The 25,733-nt window shown below is 31.2% G+C and overlaps 1 protein-coding gene across 1 annotated transcript in view; it reads left to right on the top strand.

Moving 5' to 3' along the window:
* Positions 1-10,187: 10,187 nt before the first annotated feature.
* LOC118196104 (uncharacterized) overlaps positions 10,188-25,733 on the top strand; it is a 194,670-nt gene continuing 179,124 nt past the window's right edge. The window contains exon 1 of the mRNA XM_085824863.1: positions 10,188-10,382. Coding sequence (XP_085680989.1) covers positions 10,319-10,382 — 64 coding nt within the window. The 5' untranslated portion in view covers positions 10,188-10,318. The remainder of the gene's footprint in view (positions 10,383-25,733) is intronic.

Raw genomic sequence — 25,733 nt, forward strand, 5'->3', positions numbered from 1 at the left:
TTTTGTCGTTACATCAAAAACCAGCAGCAGCCATGAATCCCATTGGAAAACGTTCTTTAGATTCTTCGAACCATATTCTAAGATTTTTTTCCTTCACTTTGGTGATAATAAATAGATATCATTTATATCGGTATACCTTATATTCATCTATTGTGACAATAATTTTCTATTTTTATGCGAATAATTGTTTCTCATGCGGAATCTCAAGAGAAAGATGATGCACATTAAGTTCATTAATTTTTTTGCCTTTTTAATATTCAAATCAGCCTTAATCACTTTGTTTACAGTTAACATTGAGCATTTTAATGATTATGCAACTGTCCTTTGACTTCGCAGATTTTCTTTTAACATTAAACTCCTTACCTTTGCAACGTCCGAAACATACCGTTTTTTCCTTGCTTATACCAAACAATTTTCTCCTTGAAGTCCAACTTCGACGTTTTTGCCCCTTCTTAATGACAATACTTTCTATCGTTGCTTTAGATACAAAACAATCATGTCTTTCACAGTATTTTTTAACAACTAAATACGAATAATTTTCTTCGGAAAGAGCACAAACATAGACTTCAGTCCACCGATTCGAGCTGGTTTTAAAAAATTGCCAAGTAGCAGACGATAATTCACACTTTCAAAAATATAGCTTCAGATAAAAAAAAATGTCCAAGCAGGCGATTTTTATAACAAAGCAAAATCGTCTAAAAAATGTGCGAACGGATTCTATTAGATGTGGAAGTAGTACAGTGTGAGTGGTCTGAAACTTTACTGCGCATTATCAGAAAATGCATGTTGAAGGGAAGATATTTTGGTTAAATTTTAAGAAAAAAAAATAACCTGTATTATTCTATTGTAAGAAATTTATAAAATTTGCAAAGCACATAAAAGCTGAATTTATGTAAAATGCAAGGAAGCAACAAGATCAGGAGGACGTATCTGAAGAGTAGATTCGGCCGATGATTCCGATAAACTGGCAGTCAGCACATAGCGTTTATTTCAGATAACACATTACTTTCATGTTCATTATTTCTTGTGCCTCTGTTTCTTTTAAATTAACTGGGATTCAGATAATCAGCGAATGTGATTTAGAAAAAGATTTTTCGCAGCGCACCAGAAAACTGTCTATCTCGGCAGCCGCCCGAATATTAGCCGAGTTGGTTTCTTGCATTTTTCTTTAAGTGAGTATTTGTTATATTTGTATATATTTTATTTTATCTTTCAAAATCGCAACATAATGTAGATATTCAGGTTATGTACATAATAAGATAGTTGTATGTATGTTATCTGTATAATGATGCTGATATTCAGATAAATATTGTTATGTAAATAAGTCAGGTTATGTAATATTAAAGGTTTCGCCTGAGTTACGTATTTCAAGTTTGTATTCCCATGATTTAATAAGTAGCGGTGAATAAGTTTTCATTATATCTGTAGAACATAGTATTAATAAACTTTTATTTTAGTTTTATTTATGGTTTAATTTTATATATAGTTTCTACCTGTCTGCGAAGAGGAGATATAATTATAACTGACACCGACTTCTTTGAAGATTAGAGAAATAGAACAAAATTTGGTGCGCCATAAGGCCAGTAAGTTCGAAAATGTATCAGACTGCAGCAGAATACGATGCAAAATTTCAGAAGTTAATAGTCAAAGTAGACTGAATTTAATCACCCATTTTAATGACCAAGTGCAGAGGAGTAGAATTGCAGCAAAGTAGTAGTAGTGGAGTGCAGATTCTATCAAACCACTTTTGCAAACCTTAAGGCAATAAAAAGCTTGGCTTTCGTTTTCGTTTTTGCTGTTTCTTCCTCGATTTGCTAATTAGGTGATTTTTCCTATTGCTTTAAAATGTCTGGCTTTTCACGCTATTTCAGTTCCTTTCCATATCCATTATTCGTGATTTGTTGTGACGTCTTTCACTCTTCTGAAAGTAGCATCCGAACAAGCCCACAAAATTCATCGTGGCAAGGAGAGAGAGATTGCACCTGTCGTTCGCAAGAGTGGGTACAAATGACAGTATCACTTCGTTCAGTCCCTTCTCCAGTTTTGGGTTTTGGAGACAAGCACTCCGAGGGGACGAATACGAGGGTCTTCCACCCGTCTCCCTTACCACAACCTCTCGAGAAGACTTTCGGCTCGCCGCATATTTTAGAGTGCTCCCATGCCGCACAAACACTACAGGTTCAGGTTAGTCTGAACACTACAGTCTGTTGTAGACGACAAAACTAATTATAATAGATCATTGACATTAGTAATTGCAATAGTTCATTGTCAGTATTATTAGCACAGACACTACACGCTTACAAACATCCATGCCATATCCATGATTAGAACCCGAGCCCTAAGATATCGCAGTAGGTTCTTCCAACCACAGTACCGTCTGCGCTGCCCATTATTCAGATCTGTGTTGTACCTAAATGTAATTGTTAGCATCAAGTAGGTCCTAAAATTCAGTTTTTATCATCAAGACGGGGCATGAAGCATAGCTGCTATCCTTAGAAATGGCAGTGTGTAACAATGTAGAGAATAACGTTTACATAGAAATCATGTAAAGCATCTAGATGATATTAGGGTTTTTTAATTTAATTAATGCAACAAAATGGTTCTGTCATCTTCAGAGTTTCTTAATAATCTCTAATGCTTTTATTTAAGAATTTCATTGAATTCTAAGGACGTTTCGTCTACCAATCATCAGTCCCGAAATAAATGTTTACAAGCGCTGGATACGTGATTAAGAATTCCTAAATGGAAAATTTAAAATCGCATTTTTCAATGAACAATTTTACTGCGACTTCCTTAATTATATTTTTAAATGTAACAGCGAATTTATTTTTCAGTAAAGTTTAATTTACTAAACATTTGCCTTTACATCATTTCAAATTTTACATTTGAAAAAATTATGATAGCAAATTTTTTCTTATTTTCGCGGATGATTGCTAAGATTTTGTAGAAAACAAATTTAGATGAAGCATATTTGCACATTTCCATTTTTAGATATTAATTCACATGCACCTAATGATTACATAGATTAAGTACAATAAATAGACAAACTAATAATTGTGTGGTCTTCTTTCTAATTGTATAACTTTCAGTTATCACATGATATTTAATTATTAAGCTATCAAACATGTTCTTACTAAATTTTTCTGAGATAGATATGATTTTCATTTCTCTTGTAATGTTTAAGATGTAGTACTTCTTTTATATATTTCCTCTTATACTGTTGAATATACGTTTGCTTTCTATTTTCAGTTTGTGTTTTGTGAATTGGAATAAATTTAAGTCACAGGAGAAATTTAAGAAAAAAATAATGTATTTCTGTTACTTACCGAAAATAGAATTTATTATTCATTGTTTCAAAACTTAATAGCAAATCTTCGATTAAGATTCATGTAAAAATTATGAAATTATAAATATAGAAAATCCAAAATCCACGACAAAGCAGATGTTCTGAAAAATTAAAATAAATGCTTTGAAAAGTACTAAAATGTTTGTATTCGACATAGTTTTAAGCTATTTCCAAAATTCAGTCACATATATTTTGTGTAAACACTTGGTATGAAAATGAGAATTCGATTAAAGTAAATAGTAAACTCATAGAATTTGAAATTAAATAAAAGAAAATGAAAGCTTAGCACTATTACATAAATAAGAACTACTTTGCATTATATAAAACACAAAAAATAGAAAACATAAATAATGTTAAAATAATGATTTACAACTTGAAAACTGCATTTTAAAAATCTTTAGTACACAAATGATGAAACATCGTTAGAGATGTGTATATTTGTACTATTGTCATCAGTTTTCATGACAATAAAGCAAAATATACTAAGGAAATAAAGGACATGTTTTTAAAATGTGTAGATTAAAGCTCAAATTTGGCATTATATCTCGATTGTTGATTAAAATATGTAAACACTTCGCTATATCTGAATATTTATTCAAATAAGAATGCATATTCGAAAATATTGAACGAATGGTCACCCATTGTATGCAGCGTCGTTTCATTTGTTAAGGCTCCTTTGTGTAAAACCTTTTCCGCTCCTTTTATATGTATGTAACATATACATAGGTGTATATAAAAAAGAGCATTTCAATAATATCAATCACAATAATTCTTTTAAGCGAAACAAAAATCATAATGCAATAACATATTTTGAACTTTTGATGTCATTCCAAGTATATTCAATCATCCTAATTTCAACCTCTACAAAATTCCTAACTATATCATTTACAAAATACGTATAATATTATTTTCTATCGATATCATTGATAATTTGGAAAAACTTTGTTTGAACACTGTTTAAAGCAATAAGGCTGTTATTAATTTTAGCTTTGAAAATACTTTACCCCAGAAAGATGCGGATACAAGAAATGTTAATTAATACGTAATAATTTGGAAAGACATCTGTTAATTTGTTTCCGTACGAAGATTTTATGATATGCGTAGTGCATCTCTAAAAGCTTAAGGGAAAAAAAGAAGGAAAAAAAGGCGAAGCGAAGATAAAAAAAAAAAAAGAAAAAGGAGGAAAAATAGATTTTTAAATTTGAAGATATTTCTTAGCACATTTATAGAGAGTTTCGGATTACTTCAGAAATATCAATGTTTAGAACATTCTGTAGGGTTGTGAGGATTTATTTATTTATTTTGACTATCATTAATTTTTAGTTAAAGCAACTTTCCTTTTCACCCAAGTTTTCCTGCCCGAATGTTAATTAGTTAGCGCACGTTTATTCAGATTAAGGGAGAAAGTGCTATATAAGCGAACGTTTTGAAAGCTGATTTGAGAGTCTGTTATGCCTGCTTGAAGGCGACATTTTTACTTTGGATTAGCAGCAATTTGATTCTGTTACATTGAGTGTTTTTAGCCATTCGGCTTATTCCGCCGGCTTCTACCAGCCAGAGACTTCCTGTGCGATTAAATTATTCTATGAGCCTTTAGGTTAGTTTAGTTGTATTTGAAGTTCAACATTGTTAAGCTAGAAGTGTTGGCTTATGAAAGCCCAAGTGGGCCATCTCTGCAACTCTTTGTGATGGGTAAAAGGTCATTTACACCCTTTTTCTGACTTTGTCTTTATCCTAAGACGTGAGGATTATTCCTCTACAGTCTTTCTAGAGCTCATCAGTCTAAGCTCATTATCTTACCAAAGAATACGAGACTCTATAAGATCTTAAATCTTTCACTGCTGTAAAACATATCTAAACTCTTGGTAGACTTTAAGCGACTTCCCACTTAGTCTAAAAAAAGTATGTGCATAAATTTGGAACGAGAGAAGTGACAGTAAAGGTTCCAAACATAAAATAACTAGTTAAAAAAATTAAATAAATCTCACACTTCTTTCATTTTGTCATTATGATTTACTTAAATACTGTTAAAAAGCTATTTTTAACGTCAGAATACAGGAAATTAAAAATTAGTTGTTTCTTTAATCGAATAGGGAATCGTTTACAAAAATTATCTGCCAAGGAAGGTATGCCTCTACGGAGACCTACGGATCGGAAAATCTTTCGAATAAGGGGGGGGGATTCGTAAGAACAGTTACACTTTTGTTTGCTGCAAGTTGCTTGATGTCAGTTGAATGGTACACAGAAAGTTTTCTTGCTTCTCTTTCTTCAGTCATATAATCCTTATCGTCTGATATGCTTTACATAGCGTTAAATGATAAATTTTCGTTCGAATTCCTCTAGCGGATAATATTTTCATAAATATAAGTTTAGATGTGATGATGATCTGTGCCATTAATTATAAAAATTTATTTTTTAAACTTTGTTGACGCACTGACAAACTCTTTTCTAAAACTTTAAACATTTTATTTGTGAAAAGGAGTTTTCTCGTTAATACCTCGATTGTGTAAATTGTTAATTTCGCTTAGCATCATGCATTCATTGTCTTTGAAATGTTTAAGTAAATCTAACTCCATATTTTGATTTGTTTATAAACCGTAGTATTTTTATTCACATATGCAAGTTTTTATGCAGTGTGTGAGAGTCCGTTTTCTAAAACCGGAAAAAAGTGGCTCTGTTCCGATTCACACTGAGCACAAATTCGAGCCAATTCGTCTACTGCCTTTCCCTTCCTCCATCTATTCCTTCTTTTCCGTTTCATCCACATCTTTCGAAATAATAAGCACTGACTTTTATCAATTAAAACGGTTACGCAAGGTAAGTCTTAACACCTTTCACCCAACTTAGCTTCTGATTTCTAATAATTAATTACATTCTTTCGATAACATATCTTCAGCAGAATAACGAGTTTCATGCATAATCAAATTACATAAATCTTACTCTTAAATATTTTCTGATTCATAGTGTCCATTTTAAATTAATTTTCTTTCAAAGCAATGAAACTGCATTTCCAGATCACTGAAACAAATAAAAAGGTGTTGTACAACAAACATGCAAATTAAAATTAAATGTGCTTTAATAGTAGCACAGTAAACAAACCACCTATAAACTTGACCACCTACGATTTTAAAGGATTGAAATTTCTATGAAGGTAATCATCACAGACACTATCAGTGTTTATATATATTCTCAAATATACTTGTTAGTTTCACAGGTTGTCTTCACAGAGAGAGATGGTTACCAATAAAAGTTTCACGACTGCCCTTTTCTAATAGTTGCTGAATTAGTTTTATCTAATCCCAGTATCACTGATATACCACACATAATTACAAAATGTCAAAAGCGAAACGTCTTAATTGAGTTAGCAGACTCAAAGATTTTCTGCTGCAAAAACTCCTAATGACTCGATAATTAGGATTTTTTCAGCGAGAAATCCCAAAAAAGTTAATTATGTTCTCCCCGGAACTCCAGATCTTCCAATTAATAGTCGGAAATACTGACCACTACAAAATCACGCAAGAGAAATGTTTTTGCGTTTCTTATAAGTTAATTGTTCACTTTTTATTCTTTTACTTCTGAAGTCATGCAATAAACTTTCGTTTTAGAAACTAGACAGCTGGATGAAAATTTCCTGCTATTTATTGCAATGTCGAACTAAGATGTGAATTGTAAGAATGACGGCATTGAGTTTTAGAGCTGATGGTGTGTGCTCAGTGTTATCAAATGACAAAACATTAATTTAAGTAAGCTATTTCTCTTCTATTTGTACATCAAATGTGCCATAGATGCCTGCTGTGCAGCTGTGATCAAACACCTTTGAGCGGTGCAATACCTTCAAACTTGCATAGTGCGATCTTTATTTTAAGAATTACCTAAGCTGTTCTGTAAATGTTTAATATCTTGCGATTATATCCATTCACAATAAACTAAAAAATATTAATTTCATTGCTTTCAGCATAAATTGTAGGGCAAAATTACATTTACGATTACTATACAAACTTAGCTTGAATACTACTATAAAGTGCAACTATATAAAATGAATTACTAAAATATAGAATAAAAATTAACAATTGTGAAACGTCGTAGTATACTAAGTGATTCAAAATTAACAGAAAAAATAGTAATACTCAATAGCTCATGCAATAGCTCATACAGACAGTAGCAATGAAATTTGGATACATATGTACAGAAGGAAATGGAATTCTTTTATATTATGGAATGTTTCTATTTACGGACAAATTACATTTTCACTTATAGAGGTTCACTTCTGTAGCCATACGAGAAAACCGGCCTTTCATGGACTGTGTGATGATCACCCAGAATCATATTCATAATGTATCCTTACAAGCTCTAGCATGTACAGAAACTAAAACCAACCGATTTTGAGAGATGTCATGCGTTTGAAAACTCAGACTTTCAATAGACGAAAAGGAATAAGGGGCGGCTGTCAAACATCTTGTGTACTGACGAGGCAGTGTAAATCCCTTTGAATCAACCAAAATGACAGGTTAGGGCTGGTTCACTTCATCGTTCTTTTTAAGCCTCTTCTAGGAAATACTCAGCGGTCAATTTCGAATTGTTCCTATCACAAGTCAAGTATTATTCAGCGCTATTAAGGGACAGCATCATTTCCTACTTGCAAGAGAGGTCAATGTTCCGCAATGAAATATTCATGCAGAATACCACGCTTCTGCACAAATTCTGTCTAACACCTGCTGCGATCATCATTTGACAATCATTATGTGCTCAATCGTTCTTTTCCAGATGAATTACCACCACGTTTTCTAAGCTTTACTTTACCTTAGTTCTGTACTCTTCTTCACTTTCGGTGATGGAGGTGAAGTCACAGGTGTACACAGGTCAATAGACGTTATTAACCATAATTAAAGAAGTCATTTGCCATCATATGGTAGCAATTACATAAAGATTATCTTTGATGCCGTGAAGTGTCATGTCACGTCTGATAAATTATCATGAATAACCGTCGTCACAATGAATATTTTTATGCCTAGCTGCATTGCGAACTCTTCTGCGTCACTGTATGAACTTCTTGCCGCCTTGGGCGGTACAATGGTTAGCAATGCTAGCAGCTATATCTTGAGACAGAGCTTAGGATCCCGCAAAAGGTATAGATGTCTCTAAGCGCAGAGTGTAGTGTAGGCGTTTAAAATACCGGCGAGCCGAAAAGCCTCTCAAAATGATTAGTGGCAGTGAAAAAGAGATAGGAGACCCTCGGATTTTGACAGTGGTCCATCAAAGTTAGGAGGACGCTGTACAATTAGACTATTACCCGTGAAGCTTCTGGTGAACTACTGGTGTTCCACTCACTTTTTTCTGTAATGTCCTGTCCTGTATGAATTTCTGACACAACCGAAAGCACCCCTGTTCGTAAAAATTGCGATTATTTTTTGCCAATAAAATGTTCATTATTAAAAGTCTCAGGTCCTTCTGGGTATTTCTGTAAAACTCCCTCGTACTGCTGTATATCAAATTATTGAATTTCTGTTTCTTCGTTTGCTTTTGGATCACTCGGTATTTCAAAAGGTAAAAATCGAAGAATTTTCTTTAGAGAAAGAAATAATAGTACTAGTTCATCTCTTTATCAGGCAATACTTCTACTGTGAAACGCGTTTAAAATAATAATTATTTTAGATCGTGTATAATTTAATTAATTTATTTATTTTGATTTTTACCTAGGCACAACTAAGTTTTAAAATGGTTTATTTAGTGAAACGTGTTATTTATTATAGATACTTTGAAGTGAATATGATTTGTTTAAAACTTTAAGGTAGAAATCGCAGAAAAAAATAAGTGTAATTAAATTAAATATTAAAATGAATCATTCGTAAAAACTTAATGACACTGTACTTACTACATATTTAAATAGGAAATATAGTTACATTCAATAGTGAAAGAATTTATGTGAGTTGGATTTAATTGTTTACGAATCCGAAGACTTAAAACCGTAATGTACAGAGTATTTACTACATAACAAAAGTATGTTTCTCTCATCACATGACAATGAAATAAATTCAATATAATGATGGTAACTGTAATTGATTTTTGCAAGTTTACTAAGGATGTTTGTAATTGGACGAAATAATCTTCAATGATTTATAAACATTTTGACTGTAAATTGAGGAACTAACGACATTGTGAGGTGGACTGGTAGTTGGAAAGTGAAATTAGAATGATAATATTATTACACACCTTAAAGGTTAGTACATAATGCTATAAGTCAGTTAATTTAATATTGCGATCCAGTTATTAAGATACTCAATTGTAATTTCGAACACAAGCTCTGTGATCGGAAATGATTGAAAATGATTGGAAAAAATTCATAAATTATGCTTTCCAGTTTGCTTCGGATGAGGTAGGATTCTTGAAATAAATTTTTTGATAAAGCTGAGGATATTTTTCTAAACAAACTTTCCTTTGTCAGAATAATCTAGTCTCGTCTGCTTAGTCTTCCGAGCTTTACCTCTACATCTCTTTACTAAAATAACTGTACCACTTTACGATCGCCGTCGAATCACAATCAAAAGAATGGGGATGGAAAAAAGGACCCTCTGATTCTACTTCTTTGCTTTTTTAACTGCACATCCATTCCGTCTGAAGAAAACATTGGCTATGGAAGTATGTAGGCAGGGGGTGGCGGAGTTCTCAATAATCCTACAGCGTCTCAATGAAGAACTCGACAAGAGGGTGAAAAAAGGACACACACTGATATTCCCCACCTTCTTTCTTCCCCTCCTAAACGACATCTACCTCAAATGCTTTTTTTTTATTTTTTCTCTTATTATTCTATTTCCTTTTGGTTTTTGTGGGGCTTCTTTTTCTATCTTTCTTAACTCCAGGTGAATCGCGAGGCCTCGCCGCATGGATCTCTGGGATGTGCAGAGGATGTAGAGAGCGAGATGAGACAGAACTGAGGGAGACAGCTGAGCGGGTTGGTTCTTCTTTCCAGAAGTCATGGAAAGTACGGAAAGAATAAAATTGTGTGTTTGGGTCGTGTTGTTCCTCATCACAGTGCCGAGTAAGTCGATTGAGTTTCTCTTGATAACATTTTCGCCTTCCTGCTGTTATATGTTTCTTCGATCCTCGTATTGATTTGAGGTAACTGAAGGAACATTCGCTTCTTTCGTTCGAAAAGGGTTTTTTTTAGATTTCTCCGTTGCGCTGTTTTATATTTAACGTGCAGCTCGGTCACGTGTAATCGTTCCACTTAGGAATTTTACATCATTTTAAAAGTCATGTAAAATTTCCGCTAGACTTTTTGTGTTAGTTAATTGCATTTTTTGAAATAATGCGGAATGGGAGTTTAATATAACTAAAGCAGCATATTATAATTCTTTGTGGGATACCTGCCTGCGCTTTTCACAACGGATAATATTGCTTTAAATATGTTGAATTTATGCATTTTATTTCTTCTGTCAAATATCATATTAAACATCCGGTACAAAAACCTGCACATACAAAAAATCCAAGATTTTGTTTGTGTAGTATTTTTTGTTTATTTATTTCGCTGTAATAAATATATTTGTTTTAAAAAAATATATTCATATTGCGGTAGTAAAAGGAATAATTGAAGTTATTTCAAAGAAGATAACTTATAATCTAATTTTACAATAAGACCATATGTGAACAATTTTAGCAAATTAAAAGACTGTCCATAATTTTTAAAACAAATTAACTTAGTTATGAATGGGAAGTAAAAGCATTTTGATAATGATTTTAATGTTCTCTAAAATATATATTAATAATATTTAACAGTTGTAAACTAACTACGTTTTTCTGACGACACGCATAAAAGACACTGCGTGGTGAAATGGGTGCAAATTTGAGCTATTATATGTGTTGGTATGTATTTAAAGATAGAATTCACTTTCGGTTTTTCTTTCTTAGTAAGCTAACCATACCATTCTTTTTAAACTTTTTGTTTCTTCTCAAGATTGATTATTTTTAAGAATCCACCAATGATAACAGTTTAAACTGTATAAGAGATTTCTTTATTTAGAAACTCTTGCTCTTATTTCTGACAAAAATTTCTATTTTTTAACTTCGAAGTGAGTTCATATAAAATTCGAAATATATTTATCTGTTTTCCATTTAAATTAAATCTGAACGAAATCTAATTTATTTATTTATTTATTTTTGAGAGCAAGTTGTAAAATATTTATTTTTATTTCGTAATAAATCAATATTTTTAGGCAAACTTATAAATACTTTATGCCGTATAATAATTTCTTATAACATAAGAGAAGTCTTGACTTAAGCAACTGTGTTTAATTACAAACAGCACGTAAATTAAACATGCATGAAATGAGGTACAATCCTGATACCGGAAGATAACTAATTCTCTAAAATGTTAAGTAGAAATTAGAGAGAAGAAACTAATGTTTTCGGCAATGTAATGTAATACAGATCAGGGGGAATCAAATTACATTCCTTTTAAAACCAAATCTTTTAATATTTTATAATAATTTAGTTACTGACATCATTTAGTATGGAAGAGAAAACGAAGTCTTAACTACTCTTTCTGGCTTTTTACAAACGATCAAATATTTAATAATTTTATCTGGTATTGTAAACCTGGTTCCAAGGTTAATTTTATATATTGTTTGCATCATGAAAGCCGCCACAGGAAAGCGTAGTTTGCTTACATTTGGCGGAAAAACTAATCTATTGATGGTTTGATATGTAACAGCGTTCGGAGGCATTCTTTTAAAATATAATATATTGCTTACAGAGTTTAATATAAAAGGAACTCTTGATATGTATATTTATTCCTTTCGCATTTCCATCTTTTCTAACACTTTGTGTCTCATTGTAAAATGATTCATACTTAAATTTTTATCCCGAGTTTATCTGTTGAATTTCCAGTTATAGGAACCTACAATAACATTACTGAAATTTCGATCGAAATTATTTATTCAATATAAAATATTTTATATTTTCGTTACATAAAAAATTATATTTATTTTTTGAAAGAATCTGAAAGCAAACATATTTCGTAAAATATATATGAAGAAAATAAAACTGTGAAACTTTTGAAAGTTTTGATTAATTTTTTTTCAAAAAGAATTTTTTTAAATCCAAGGAAGAAATTTCAACAGCCATTGTAAAATTGCAGATAACTTCGTAAAGAATAATAAAATAACATATCTCTGTAAGCTGAATAAAATAAATATAAAATAAACAAAATAAAGATAAATTAAAGCTAAAATAGCAGTGATTAGATAAAACATATATTAAAAAGTATTTAAAATATATTTTATTTTACGTTTTTTACACTAAATTTAAGATTTTTTTCTTTGGATTTATTTCTATTAATAATTAATTAAATATTTTCCTTTATATATAATTCTACTTTTTATATCTCCTACATACCTTATATTTATTCAAGAAATTTAAATATTTTTAATCCGACAGTTTTCTAAATCACTATTCATATGTTTTTTAATTTTTTCAAATTTTGCTTAACGTTGACTTTAAAATCTCTATCTAAGATGAGGTGAAGACTACATTCGTTCTGTCTTTTCGTCTAAAAACACTTTGTTTCTTCGTTTTAATGGTTTCTTCGATGTATGAAAATTGATGGAAGCTCTATCTTACTCTTAAAAACTGTAACTTACTCGCGCTATCTGTGTTTGGAAACTTGCTTTTGGTTGATTACTTTCTGTGGATAATCAGCGCTCTTAATATTGCATGTAAGAAGCAAAGAAACATACACAAAAAAGAGATTCAGTTCAATACAAATCCTGCCACAGTACAATATTCGATCATTTTAATATTGTTGAATATGTATTAAAATATTATTATTAATCAATCTTCTCAATGACCTATGTATGGCGATGCTTGTGTCATAGAATTTTATAATCGACAAATTAAAAACTAAATAACCTTACAAATAGTTATAAAAACTTTTACGCAATTGTTTTTTTAACTGTAATTTCTTATTCAGCTATTTTAGAAGAAAAAAATGAAATCATAAATAATTTCTCTCGCTAAAAATGTCTTCTTCTTTTTACTTTCTTGTACGAAGTAAAAAAGAAGTATCTGTATTGTAATCGCGAAAAGGTTCAGGCAGCATATTTCAACGAAAATATCCATTTTAACCGCCATCGAATGCAATTTAACAATGTTTTTTCGTGACATCTGTACGTAAGGACAGAATCTTTTCCACCACAAAAGTTATAAAACTCCTTTAAAATAAATTCTCAAGAGAATTTTTCGCGGTTTCTGTCTTTATGTACGTACATGCGTATATATCTCGCATAACTCAAAACAGAGTAGCCTCAGAACGATGAAATTTTGTATATAGGACTGCTATTACATGCAGAGGTGCACCTCGTATTTTGGTTGCAATCCGCCGCACCAAACGTATATAAATATATTTATATATATATCCACTCTGTTACCCGGTTCAGTGATCTCAGTTTTCTTACTCTTATATGTTTGTCAATTGTGCATTTTTTGCTTTAAAAATGATTGAAATATGCTGTTCTTGTCATCCGATTAAGGTTTTCATGCCATAAGTTAATCAGCATGCAATAATTGTGGAATAATCAACAATTTAAAAGTTTTTTAAGTGCGGCTATGCCTAAATTTGTTTTACATAGCAGCCATATTTGTTTGCATTTGAAACTTAGCAGAATAGTGGTTTTGTTGCCAATTTAGAGAAATTAAGCTTCGCAATAGAAAAGATAACGCCTTCATTTATGTAGTATTGTGAATTAAATCATGCTTAATCCTTTCTGGAATTTTACGAGGAAATAAGTGTTTAAGATTTACTTCAAAATTTTTAACATAGACATTTTGAGATTTTATGTATTTTTGCCTTCTCGCGAAGTGAGAACTGAATTAATTGAATGAGAAATACTCAACCATCTGTGAAAAATTGTTTCATTTTTGTTTTATTGCTTAATATCTTTTATACATCGTTCTAGATTTATTATAGTATTTGAATAGAACATGTGACAACGATTAGATAATTCTTCAAATGATATAAATTTTGTGCAGTCTGAGTTATAATATGAACGAAATATAACGCTTCTAAGTGAACCCAGCCCCAGAGTGTCGCTTTGGTAAATTTTAAGAATTTTAAAGAGTGCATTTATTCTATTGTGGTTTATGTACTATCGACGAAGTAGATTTAATTCAATCCAATATGTTTAAATGAAATGCAAGAAAAAATGCGTATAATTTAGTATTCCGTACAAGGAAGTCATGTGGTGTACACATCAGATTTTTTATTATTATTAAGCACAGAGTTTACCTTTTACTTCCTTGTAAAAAGTAAAAAGGAAGTATTGTAATCGCAAAATGTTTCAGGCAGCATATTTCAACGAAAATATCTATTTTGACCGCTTTCTAATGCAATTTAACAATGGTTTTGCATGATATCTGCACGTAAGGAGAGAATAAAAGACTCTTTTCCTCCAAAAAAAATTATAAAACTGCTTTAAAATGAATTCTGAAGAGAATTTTTCGTGGCGTCTGTACGAACGTATGCACGTATGTATGTACGTACGTATTTCGCATAACTGAAACACGAGTAGCCTCAGAACGTTGAAATTTTGTGTGCACCTCGTATTTTGGTTGCAATCGGCCGCACCAAACGTATATAAATATATTTATATATATATATCCACTCTGTTACCCGGAGCAGTGATCTCAATTTCTTTACTCTTATATATTTGTAAATTGTACGTTTTTTGCTTTAAAAATGATTGAATTATGATGTTCTTGTCTTCCGGTTAAGGTTTTTAAGCCTTTAGTAAATCTGCATGCAATATTTTTAGAATTATCAACAATTTTAAAGTTGTTTAAGTGCCACTAAGCCTAATAATTTCTTGATGGCGGCCATTGCTTGTTTACATTTGAAACAGCAGTGTAGTGGATTTGTTGCCAATCTAGAGAAACGTAGCTTCGCAACAACAAACATAACGCCTTCATTTATTATTGCGAATTAAATCATGCTTAATCCTTTCTGGAATTTTACGAGGAAATAAGTGTTTAAGATTTACTTCAAAATTTTTAACATAGACATTTTGAGATTTTATGTATTTTTGCCTTCTCGCGAAGTGAGAACTGAATTAATTGAATGAGAAATACTCAACCATCTGTGAAAAATTGTTTCATTTTTGTTTTATTGCTTAATATCTTTTATACATCGTTCTAGATTTATTATAGTATTTGAATAGAACATGTGACAACGATTAGATAATTCTTCAAATGATATAAATTTTGTGCAGTCTGAGTTATAATATGAACGAAATATAACGCTTCTAAGTGAACCCAGCCCCAGAGTGTCGCTTTGGTAAATTTTAAGAATTTTAAAGAGTGCATTTATTCTATTGTGGTTTATGTACTATCGACGAAGTAGATTTAATTCAATCCAATATGTTTAAATGAAATGCAAGAAAAAATGCGTATAATTTAGTATTCCGTACAAGGAAGTCATGTGGTGTACACATCAGATTTTTTATTATTATTAAGCACAGAGTTTACCTTTTACTTCCTTGTAAAAAGTAAAAAGGAAGTATTGTAATCGCAAAATGTTTCAGGCAGCATATTTCAACGAAAATATCTATTTTGACCGCTTTCTAATGCAATTTAACAATGGTTTTGCATGATATCTGCACGTAAGGAGAGAATAAAAGACTCTTTTCCTCCAAAAAAAATTATAAAACTGCTTTAAAATGAATTCTGAAGAGAATTTTTCGTGGCGTCTGTACGAACGTATGCACGTATGTATGTACGTACGTATTTCGCATAACTGAAACACGAGTAGCCTCAGAACGTTGAAATTTTGTGTGCACCTCGTATTTTGGTTGCAATCGGCCGCACCAAACGTATATAAATATATTTATATATATATATCCACTCTGTTACCCGGAGCAGTGATCTCAATTTCTTTACTCTTATATATTTGTAAATTGTACGTTTTTTGCTTTAAAAATGATTGAATTATGATGTTCTTGTCTTCCGGTTAAGGTTTTTAAGCCTTTAGTAAATCTGCATGCAATATTTTTAGAATTATCAACAATTTTAAAGTTGTTTAAGTGCCACTAAGCCTAATAATTTCTTGATGGCGGCCATTGCTTGTTTACATTTGAAACAGCAGTGTAGTGGATTTGTTGCCAATCTAGAGAAACGTAGCTTCGCAACAACAAACATAACGCCTTCATTTATTATTGCGAATTAAATCATGCTTAATCCTTTCTGTAATTTTTTCAAGGAAATAAGTGTTTAAGATTTACTTAATTTTTAATAATTAGTAATTCAAGTTTTAATAATTAGTAATTTTTAATACAGATATTTTGAATTTTTATGTATTTTTGCCTTGTCGTGAATTAATTGAACGAGAAATACTCAATCGTCGTTGAAAGACTGTTTCTTATTTCTATTGTTTGCTTAGTTTCTTTTATACATCGTTCTAGCTTTATTATAGTATTTGAATAGAACATGTGGCAACGATTAGATAATTCTTTAAATGATATAAATTTTGTGCATTCTGATTTATAATATGAACGAAGTATAATACTGTTAAGAGAACCTAGCGCCAAAATGTCGCTATGTTAAACAAATAGTGTGAATTTTAAAGAATGCATTTGTTCTATTGTGGTTTATGCACTGTCGGCGAAGTAGATTTAATTAAATCCAATAAGTTTAAACGAAATGCAAGAAAAAAATGCGTATAATTTAATATTACGTACAAGGAAGTCATGTGGTGTACACATCAGAATTTTTTCATTAAAGTCATGTGACGTTATCCAACTTCAAGTATCTCCACTACTTGGCAAACTGACAGCTTTCATAGCTTTTGCCGGTCTTGCCGCTAAAGATCTTTCTTTTCTGCTTCAAATGATAGCACTATATTAGTACAGAAAACTGAGAGATTTCAAAATCTCTATCGATAGTTCTCAACTCTCATTTTAACGTTTAATGAAGAATTCATTTGCTTAAAATACATTGAATTCAGAAAAACGTTTCGCTGATTTAATTTTAAAAATTATGCTTTCAGAAGCATTTATGGCCCACTCAGCCGTAGGATTATTTGTTTGAACGTTACTTTGCAAATTATTTTTAAATTTATTTTTTAATTTCTAATTTAACTTTATAATTAACTTGACAGTTTCATATGCCATCAAAACCGAGCAAACAAGAGAAAAGAAACAGAAATAAAGAAGTTTATCATTATTGATCTTTTCAACATTATTATTATATAGTTTACTTTCTTTAATTATTCACTCATATATGTCACCATGACATAAATTCGTTTAAGAAGTATTGGTGCTGAATGTGTAGTTATAATTTTAAAAGCATTTAATTAAACTGTCAATATATTCGATGATGGATGGTAATGTATCAGACATGTTCGAAAGTTCACAGTGTTTAAATGAATGAGATTAATGATCTTCTGTCCTTTAAAGACAGACGGCAAATTATATCAAACTTTAGCAAACTCATCTGATAGAGGTCCATTTCATCGAACCATAATGACAATGTTTGGAAAATATCCAATTATTTAAGGTAATTATTGAAAATTAAAGTTTAAAATTCCTTCAGAACTGTTTATAAACGGCTATACTAGATTGCTCAGTACCAGCAGTTATAACAAATGTAATATCCTATTCTAAAAATCATCTTCAAAAGATGCGTGTGATGTAAGGTTTTGTTCTTTGCTCATTGATTACTTAACACACTGGCCGGCATTAGTGTCACCAGGTATCCATAACTATAAGTCAGTTTAATATTGCATCAAGCAATCTTTAGACAATACCAGTCTTCAGATAGATAAATTTTTAAAAACGCACAAATGAGGTTCACAAATTACGTACAAAAATCCTGTCGTCAAAAAACAGACCTTGTTTTATCTTTTCGTATTCATCAAGATATCCGAAGCCGACCCTCGCATATTATCAACACGTTGGTAACAAAAATCCCCTGCGGAAAAGGAAACTCCGTGATTCGAATTTTTATTAAACTCAGGGTCGTTACAGCATGGTCACCGACTTGGTAGGATAACGGTCTCTCCACTTTCACCATTCTTCATCGGGAAGCATACAAACCTAAATTGATAACAATTGCAAGAGGTAGAGGGCAATTAAACGAAATCAAAGTGTTAACGTCAATAACAAACAGTGTAGTTTCACATTTCATCCTTAAGTCTGAAATATAAAAATCCTGCTTTGTAATTTAACATGTAACCAGGAGCGTGAGCAAAGGACAACAGGAAATTCACGAATTTTTGCATCTAGTCGGCAGCCATTTGTAACAATTTTAGCGAATATATCACTACTATCTTATGCTTGTAAAATCAATATTCTTCTTCTTTTTTTAATATATTTAAAAGGGCTAAATGAACGAATAAAATAACTTAATAGCCTTGTTCTGTGTGTGTTAAAATATGAGGAATATCGCGGTATTCTCCCCCTAATTTAAATGGAACTTTTAATGTTGGCAATTATTTAATATGCCATCAGAGAGATTTCACAGTTTCTATTCGATCTAGTAAATTCAAACTGTTGTAAAAAACTAGCGATTGATTTTAGTGAGAGTGAAATCGCTTTACTCAAAAGAACTCAATGTTTAACAAGTGTGTCTATTATGTACGCGCAAGAAAACCGACAGAAACCTTTCATCATTTGTGTTTGTCAAACGTTAGCATACGTTTCTATAGATAAATGTATAAGTAATGTATCTTAAGGTAATAAATTTTAAATATATATATATATATATATAATCATAAAATCTCATTTTAAATTTCGAACCAGTTATTTTAAACTAGAAAGGCCGGTGGTCATACGAAATGACCGCTGTGTTCTAGATATTATAAATTGTAGTTAAAATGACTTGTGCAAAGGTATCTGCCAATTCAAACTGAATTACCCAGGGCAGGCGGCGAGGACGCCCCTTTGCTTACTGCCCCACGGGGTTTCCCCCTACTACTTGCTTAATTGCTTAAAGTAGAGTGCAATGAAGGAAACCACTGGCGGTACATTTCTTAATAGCCACCGCTAACTCAATAAATAAAGGTCATAGCAAAGGCAAGTTTTACAGGAAATTGTCTATATCTCAATTGAAACGGCAACATTGTGCCATGGCAACTTCACCCCATTGGCTAGTACAGTTACGCAAGCAACCAATAAACTTTCGGCGACAGACACTTAAGCCGCATGGTGTGAAGTAACAACATGGGGTGAAGTGACATCATCTCCTCCGAAACGGCTGGCTCCCGGGCATAGCGAAGCACACCGTTAGATTCCGCAGGTCCGTGGCACGCCATTTTGACCATTCGCGTCTTCTTGGGACTTTAATTAGCCGATATATTAATTAAAAACTAATTTTCCCCTACGTTTTTCACTTTCTTTCTTGGGTTTTCCCTATTGGAGGGATTTGGATACGTGCCAAATTATTTTTTCTTGAATATTTACAGAAAGGCGCCGAGTTGAAATTGGAGACGCGTATCCTCAGATTTCAAAAAATTCTCCGAATACAGCTCTAATCTTCGTACGACTTTAATCGGTTGAAATATTAATTAAAAACTGCGGAAACGTTAATTTCCGCTCTCATTTTCCGAGTGGCAACAATAAACTATCGGCGACACACACTTTAGCCGCTTATATATATAAAGAAATTATGGTTGCTTATCGCGAGCGCTCGAAATTTACATTCTGACAGGAAAATGAAACGAGACTTGATGGGAAAGATTTAGACTCTATAATTGACCGAGCTATTGCGAAGAGCAATTTTGCCGGTTCCAGAATTAAAGCCCAAGGGCACTTGACATAAAGAAATCCGGACGTGGAGAAAATCTCAGATGAGAAAAGGGGAAGAAGAGAAGTACCAAAAGGAGCAAGACAAGACAATCCAATCTGACAAGTTCGCAAGAAGTGACGAACGATCATAGCTTTCAAGGAGGACCCAAGACAATGCAAATCAGTGACAACAATATGAGAAGATACACTACAGCAATAGTTCCAATGACAAATTCAAATACAACTAAACAACCTCAATCATTAGTGCTAAATACAACACAATACAATACAAATATACAACACAATACAATACAAATATACAACACAATTTTATAAACTCTGGTCAGAGCCAGCCTGCTATCTAGTTATGTTGTGAAGCCGTTAGTCTATACTTAAACTTCATTAATTTTAGTTTATCCATTATGTTTGAATTAAGCCAAAAGGCTTCGGAAAGCACGAGTTGGTGCTATCTGTTAAACTTTATTTGGATTAATAAAATGGTTCTTTACACCCTTTCTCTATCTCTGTGGTATTGATGGGACAGAGTGAAAAGTCACTGTCTTTAGAGTTCTGGTCTAATTGTATGCTTCTTAAGAAGACTAGATCTTAAAATACATTTACAGTAAATAAAATATTTTCAGCTTTCAATTTCATATAGTAATATTGATTATGTACCAATTAAATAAAAAAATGTAGGGGAAAGATGATATTCTGGAGTATGATGATAAAGGAAGGCAATTAATTGAGCAAACGTAATCGAGAGCCATTGGTCTAATAAACAGCTAGCACTTTTAATTGATGATTTTAGTTTCTCAGGTGCCCACTTACTCATTTCAAAATAAGCAGTACAAAAAAATTAAATCCAAATATTGTTTAGAAAAGCTACTAATTATATTTGGCATTTCTAAAGCAAAATAAGTAAATGAACTCCTTCTGTCAGTACGATAATAAAATGCAAGCAGTTCTCGGGTCGCTGTACATATACTGGAATTAGCCAATGAGCAGCACTCTCTAATACTTTAAAAATTCTCATTGCAAACTGTAATTAATCACTTACTACCCCATAATCTCTCTGGTAACTGAAAAAGTTTTGTACCTGATTTGTATACTATGTTCTCAAGAATTACTCAGATCTCTAACGGATACTTTCCACATCCTCTTTCTTTATTTTAACTCATTCTTCTTATTTGAAACATCTCTTTAGATAAGATCCACAAATTAATAACGGATAGATAGAAAAGATCACCTTGTCTTTAGCCAAGGCCTTGGGCACCGTATGTGTGACAATGCAGTTTTTGACCCGCTTCGTCCCACTTTTGATAAAACACATCTCGCATGATGAATTCAATGGTCTCTTGCCTTTCCTTCTGTATTACCACTCTTTTAAGGGGACATTCATCTCTATATTATATCTTAAGTACCCTCATAATACAAAGGCAGTATGTAATAGCAAACATCTATGCCGAGATTCAAATCCAGGTGTAAAGATATAGCAGACTGCACCGATAACTACTGTGGGTTTTCAAGTTTTTTCTTTAAACATATTAGCAAATCATCTAGACCCGTCTGAAATATTTTACATGCATTTCTGGAATAAGTGCTTAACTATTTTGAAAAGAAAAAACACGGAGCTGAAATAAATATAATCAGTAAAAATAATGTATATATGTTAGTACCTGTAACTAAGACCAATATTTTTAAAATGCCTTGCAGTGAACGATGACTTATTTCCCTAAACACTGAATGTAAATAGAAATTTAAGTACCCAGTTTAGAAATGTTAAGCCATGAACTTAAATTGTTGTTAATGTTGCCATGAGCAATAAGGATAATTTTTAATCAAGTCACTGATTTTGAAAAACCGTTTTTCTAAGTATTCAATCTGCAAATGCAAATCATTCGCTATTTAATGAGGATAAGAAGGAGTATATTAAATGATTTTATCAATATGTATTGTCCTTATCTCCGTTGACTAGGAGTTACAAAACAGAATTTTTCTTGAACTACCTTTTTTAAACTCGAAGTTAATTTATTCGAACAGAATTTTAATTAATCTTAGCTCGATTAATAATTGAGCTCGTTAATGAGTTTGATTATAATCAGTCGATATTATTTGTTATAATTTAAATTTATAGAAACATTTCTGACAAATTTCAGAGGAATATGTGTAATTTTGCATGATTATAGAAAAGAAATAATCTGTTGATAATGACACAGAGAACAGCGAGTATGTGTAATGTTATACTAATTTATCATAGAATACACTTTATTGTATAAGGTGGACATTATCAATTTGCATTAAACTCTTTTTTTATTTGTAATATCCCTCACTTTTTTACTTTTCTCATACGTTAATAATTAACAAGTAATAAACATCACTAAAAAGTTTGATTTTAAAATGGACGTTAAATAATGAAAAACCTATTAAATTTGCCTCTATCATTTTAGAAGAATCAGTTTAAATTTGTGAACAAAATCGATCAAAATAGTAACGATAAACATTTTGTAAGTTTCGCATTTTAATTAATTCTTTAAATTGCTGGAATAAAAGCATTTCTGTTATTTACACAAAATTTTTCATTTCAGCTTCCATCCTTTCTAAACTAAGCATTTTAATTAAGTCTAATATTAGATCGTTTGTGATATTAAATAACTCAAAATTGTAAAATTGCATCTTTCAAGTATTTTCACTTTATGTTTTCGGCTTAATATTCACAGGCGGGTGTCAACTTGTAACATGAACAAAAACAAATTTTTAACGCTGATGTTTTAAAGTCTCATATTTGAAAGAGAAGTAATTTTAATTCAAAGCTTTCTAAAATGGAAAAAAAGAAAGAAAGTAAGAAAGGAAAACAAAAAAACTAAAGCAGTTTTTACTTACAAGGACAATTTTTGTTGAGAATCTTTACAATTATTTCAAATATAACGTTTCCTGTGATATATTCAAAAAACAATCCTTGCGTCTTTAATTATCTCTGAGACAATATCCAACAAAATAATAGTAAATGCTATCAGAAAACTAACGATTACAGCATAATATCTCAAGAAAAATAAAAAGTCCGAAACGTATCTATGTACGAGAAGTAGAATCTCACGGTCCAGTTTACGTTGAATGAGCTTGAGTGTAAGTCCCTCTTGCCAGCATACGGTTGAAGGCTTGAAAAAGTATTCCAATAGATTTTTTTTTGCTTTTAAATAAATATTTGCACTCTTTAACATGTAACGAAATTATTAAATTTGTATACGTATGGTAAAATTTTCACCATATTTATTGCTTAACTTATTTTCTTTTACTTGATATAAGTGTATTGGGAACTGAGTGTTAAATAAAATGGAAATTTCATTTTAATATACAAGATATACATTATGCAAAAGTATTTAGATAAGACTTCTTTGAAATAAATACCGCATTTTCCGGCGTAAAATGCGCACCGGTGCATAACGCGCATCTATAATTTCGAGCTACACGATTTAATTTTTATGTCTATTTAAATAGTATAACGGTCACCCAATTCTTTACAGAGAAATCTAAAAGATACCTGTGCAATGATCTGATCGTTTGAGGTCACGTATTCAAGGATTTGTCCTACCCACGGAGTATAACTTTATACTCCGTGGTCCTACCCTTTCGAACTATGGTATACCGAATTGACAAGCGATAAGGGAAACAATATGTGTGTGTTTTAAATGCTTAAAGGAGTAAAATATACCTGCAAAGAGGACGCATTGTATTCAGTGCAAGTGTCCAAAAGGATGCTATTGTAAGATTTCGAGAAAAAGGGGATATAATTTAGAGTATGAATGCTCTTCCAACCCGAAGGAATTCGCGGAATTCAGAGTCAGATATTTTCTCTTTCTGTGGTCATTTGAAGCCATTATTTTGAAGTGAACATGGAAGGTTTTCAGTTAAAATACAGTTGGATCTAGAGTTCCTTTTAGTAGTAAGTATGGCTTCTGCCAAACGCAACGACACAGCGCTCGTTTCAAATGCAAAGTCATTTAGTTTGCGAAAGAAAATGGAAATCGTGCTGCAGCAAGGATATTTGGTGTTGTTGAAAGATGGAACGGATAGTAATTATTCATGAATCAGAGTAACAGGGAGATGAAATAGAAATCGCTAATGTGCCTGAAGATGTAACGGAAGACGAACATGACGAAATTTTCATGTTATACAATAATGAAAGGTTTTCAAGTTCAAAAGATATGACATTCCTTTTAAATAAACAGCATAAGGGCACGTAAAAATGTAACTTTGGTATGTTGATTTTTTTCCATATTTTTTATATATCATTTTCCTACATGGTGTAAATTTCTATCATACTTCTGGTGTTAAAAGTGAGCGTTATACGCCGGAATATACGGTATTTATAATTTTTAATTGAAGTGATAAAATTATTGTTATGCATATGTTATACGTATAATCAAACCGTCGTCAATTTTATTCTTTTATTTCTTTATCTTTTCGTTCAGTCATTGCAACAATCATAAGCAATTTGAAGATCTAACATTTTTAATCTAATTTTGAACTTTTTTAGAACTTGCTTACACGTTTTAGCAAAAGCCTTAATTTGGTAGTTTAATTACAGAGAGTATTTCATTTTTTTATGAAACTCTTTAATGAATACTTATTCATAAGCGTTCCTTTTAACTAAATTATTATCACTTTGTAAGTTATAAACTAAATTTATTTCTGTTATCAGTATTCTAGAACAAATGAGTAGATAGGAAATTCAAATGGCAAGTTTTTCTTTTTCTAAATTTTATACTTAATAGAATAATCTCTTCTTAGGAAAGAAAAAACATACTATAATATTGAGTAAATATAATTTAATTAAATAAGTAGAATATGTTGAAAATTTCGAATAGCAGATGTTGAACTATATTCACAATTAAATAAATTAATTCAAATAAATGATTTAAATTTCAGTGAAACTTCGGTATAATCAATTTTAATTGAATGACTAAAATTAAGAGCAGTGTTGGACCAATTAATTTTAATTAAGCGAATAAAATTACGAAAGATATACATGAATATAATATTCAGTTTTAATGAAATGATTAAAATTTAAAAATATAGACCTATGTTCGTGATATTCCTTTTAATAAAATTATTATAATTTAAAAAAATGGTAGCTTAGTAAATTTTAATTAAATTACTAAAATTAAGATCGATATCGACCTGCGTTTGTAATAATCAATTTTAATTAAAGCGTTTTAACTCGAGCACATATTACAAAAACATTTGCACTGAATGCATTGAAACGATTGTACTCAGCAATTAATTTAATCAGCTTAAATTTATACTAATAAGCATATCTCTGGAAATTAAACAAATAGTTATAATTATCAACATTTTCAACGAAAATTTCTCTATTCTTATCATTCGCATTAATTTAATTTATTTCAAACGAAGCAAATGAAATAATGTTACATAATATTAATCTGAAGAGCAGATGTGACTTCTCATACATATGTTCCTTTACTAAGAATGATGTTAAAACAAATGGCGCTCCACCAGCACACCTCTCTTAAATATTGAACATAAAACTGAAATTAGACAAAAGTATTATTGATTTTATAAATTTATGTTGCTGAGTAAGTGAAAGAAAAATCGGGAATTTA

The sequence above is a fragment of the Stegodyphus dumicola genome, chromosome 1 (genome assembly GCF_044657685.1).
Source record: "Stegodyphus dumicola isolate Sdum_Otavi_A_Nest chromosome 1, ASM4465768v1".
NCBI lineage: Eukaryota > Metazoa > Arthropoda > Arachnida > Araneae > Eresidae > Stegodyphus > Stegodyphus dumicola.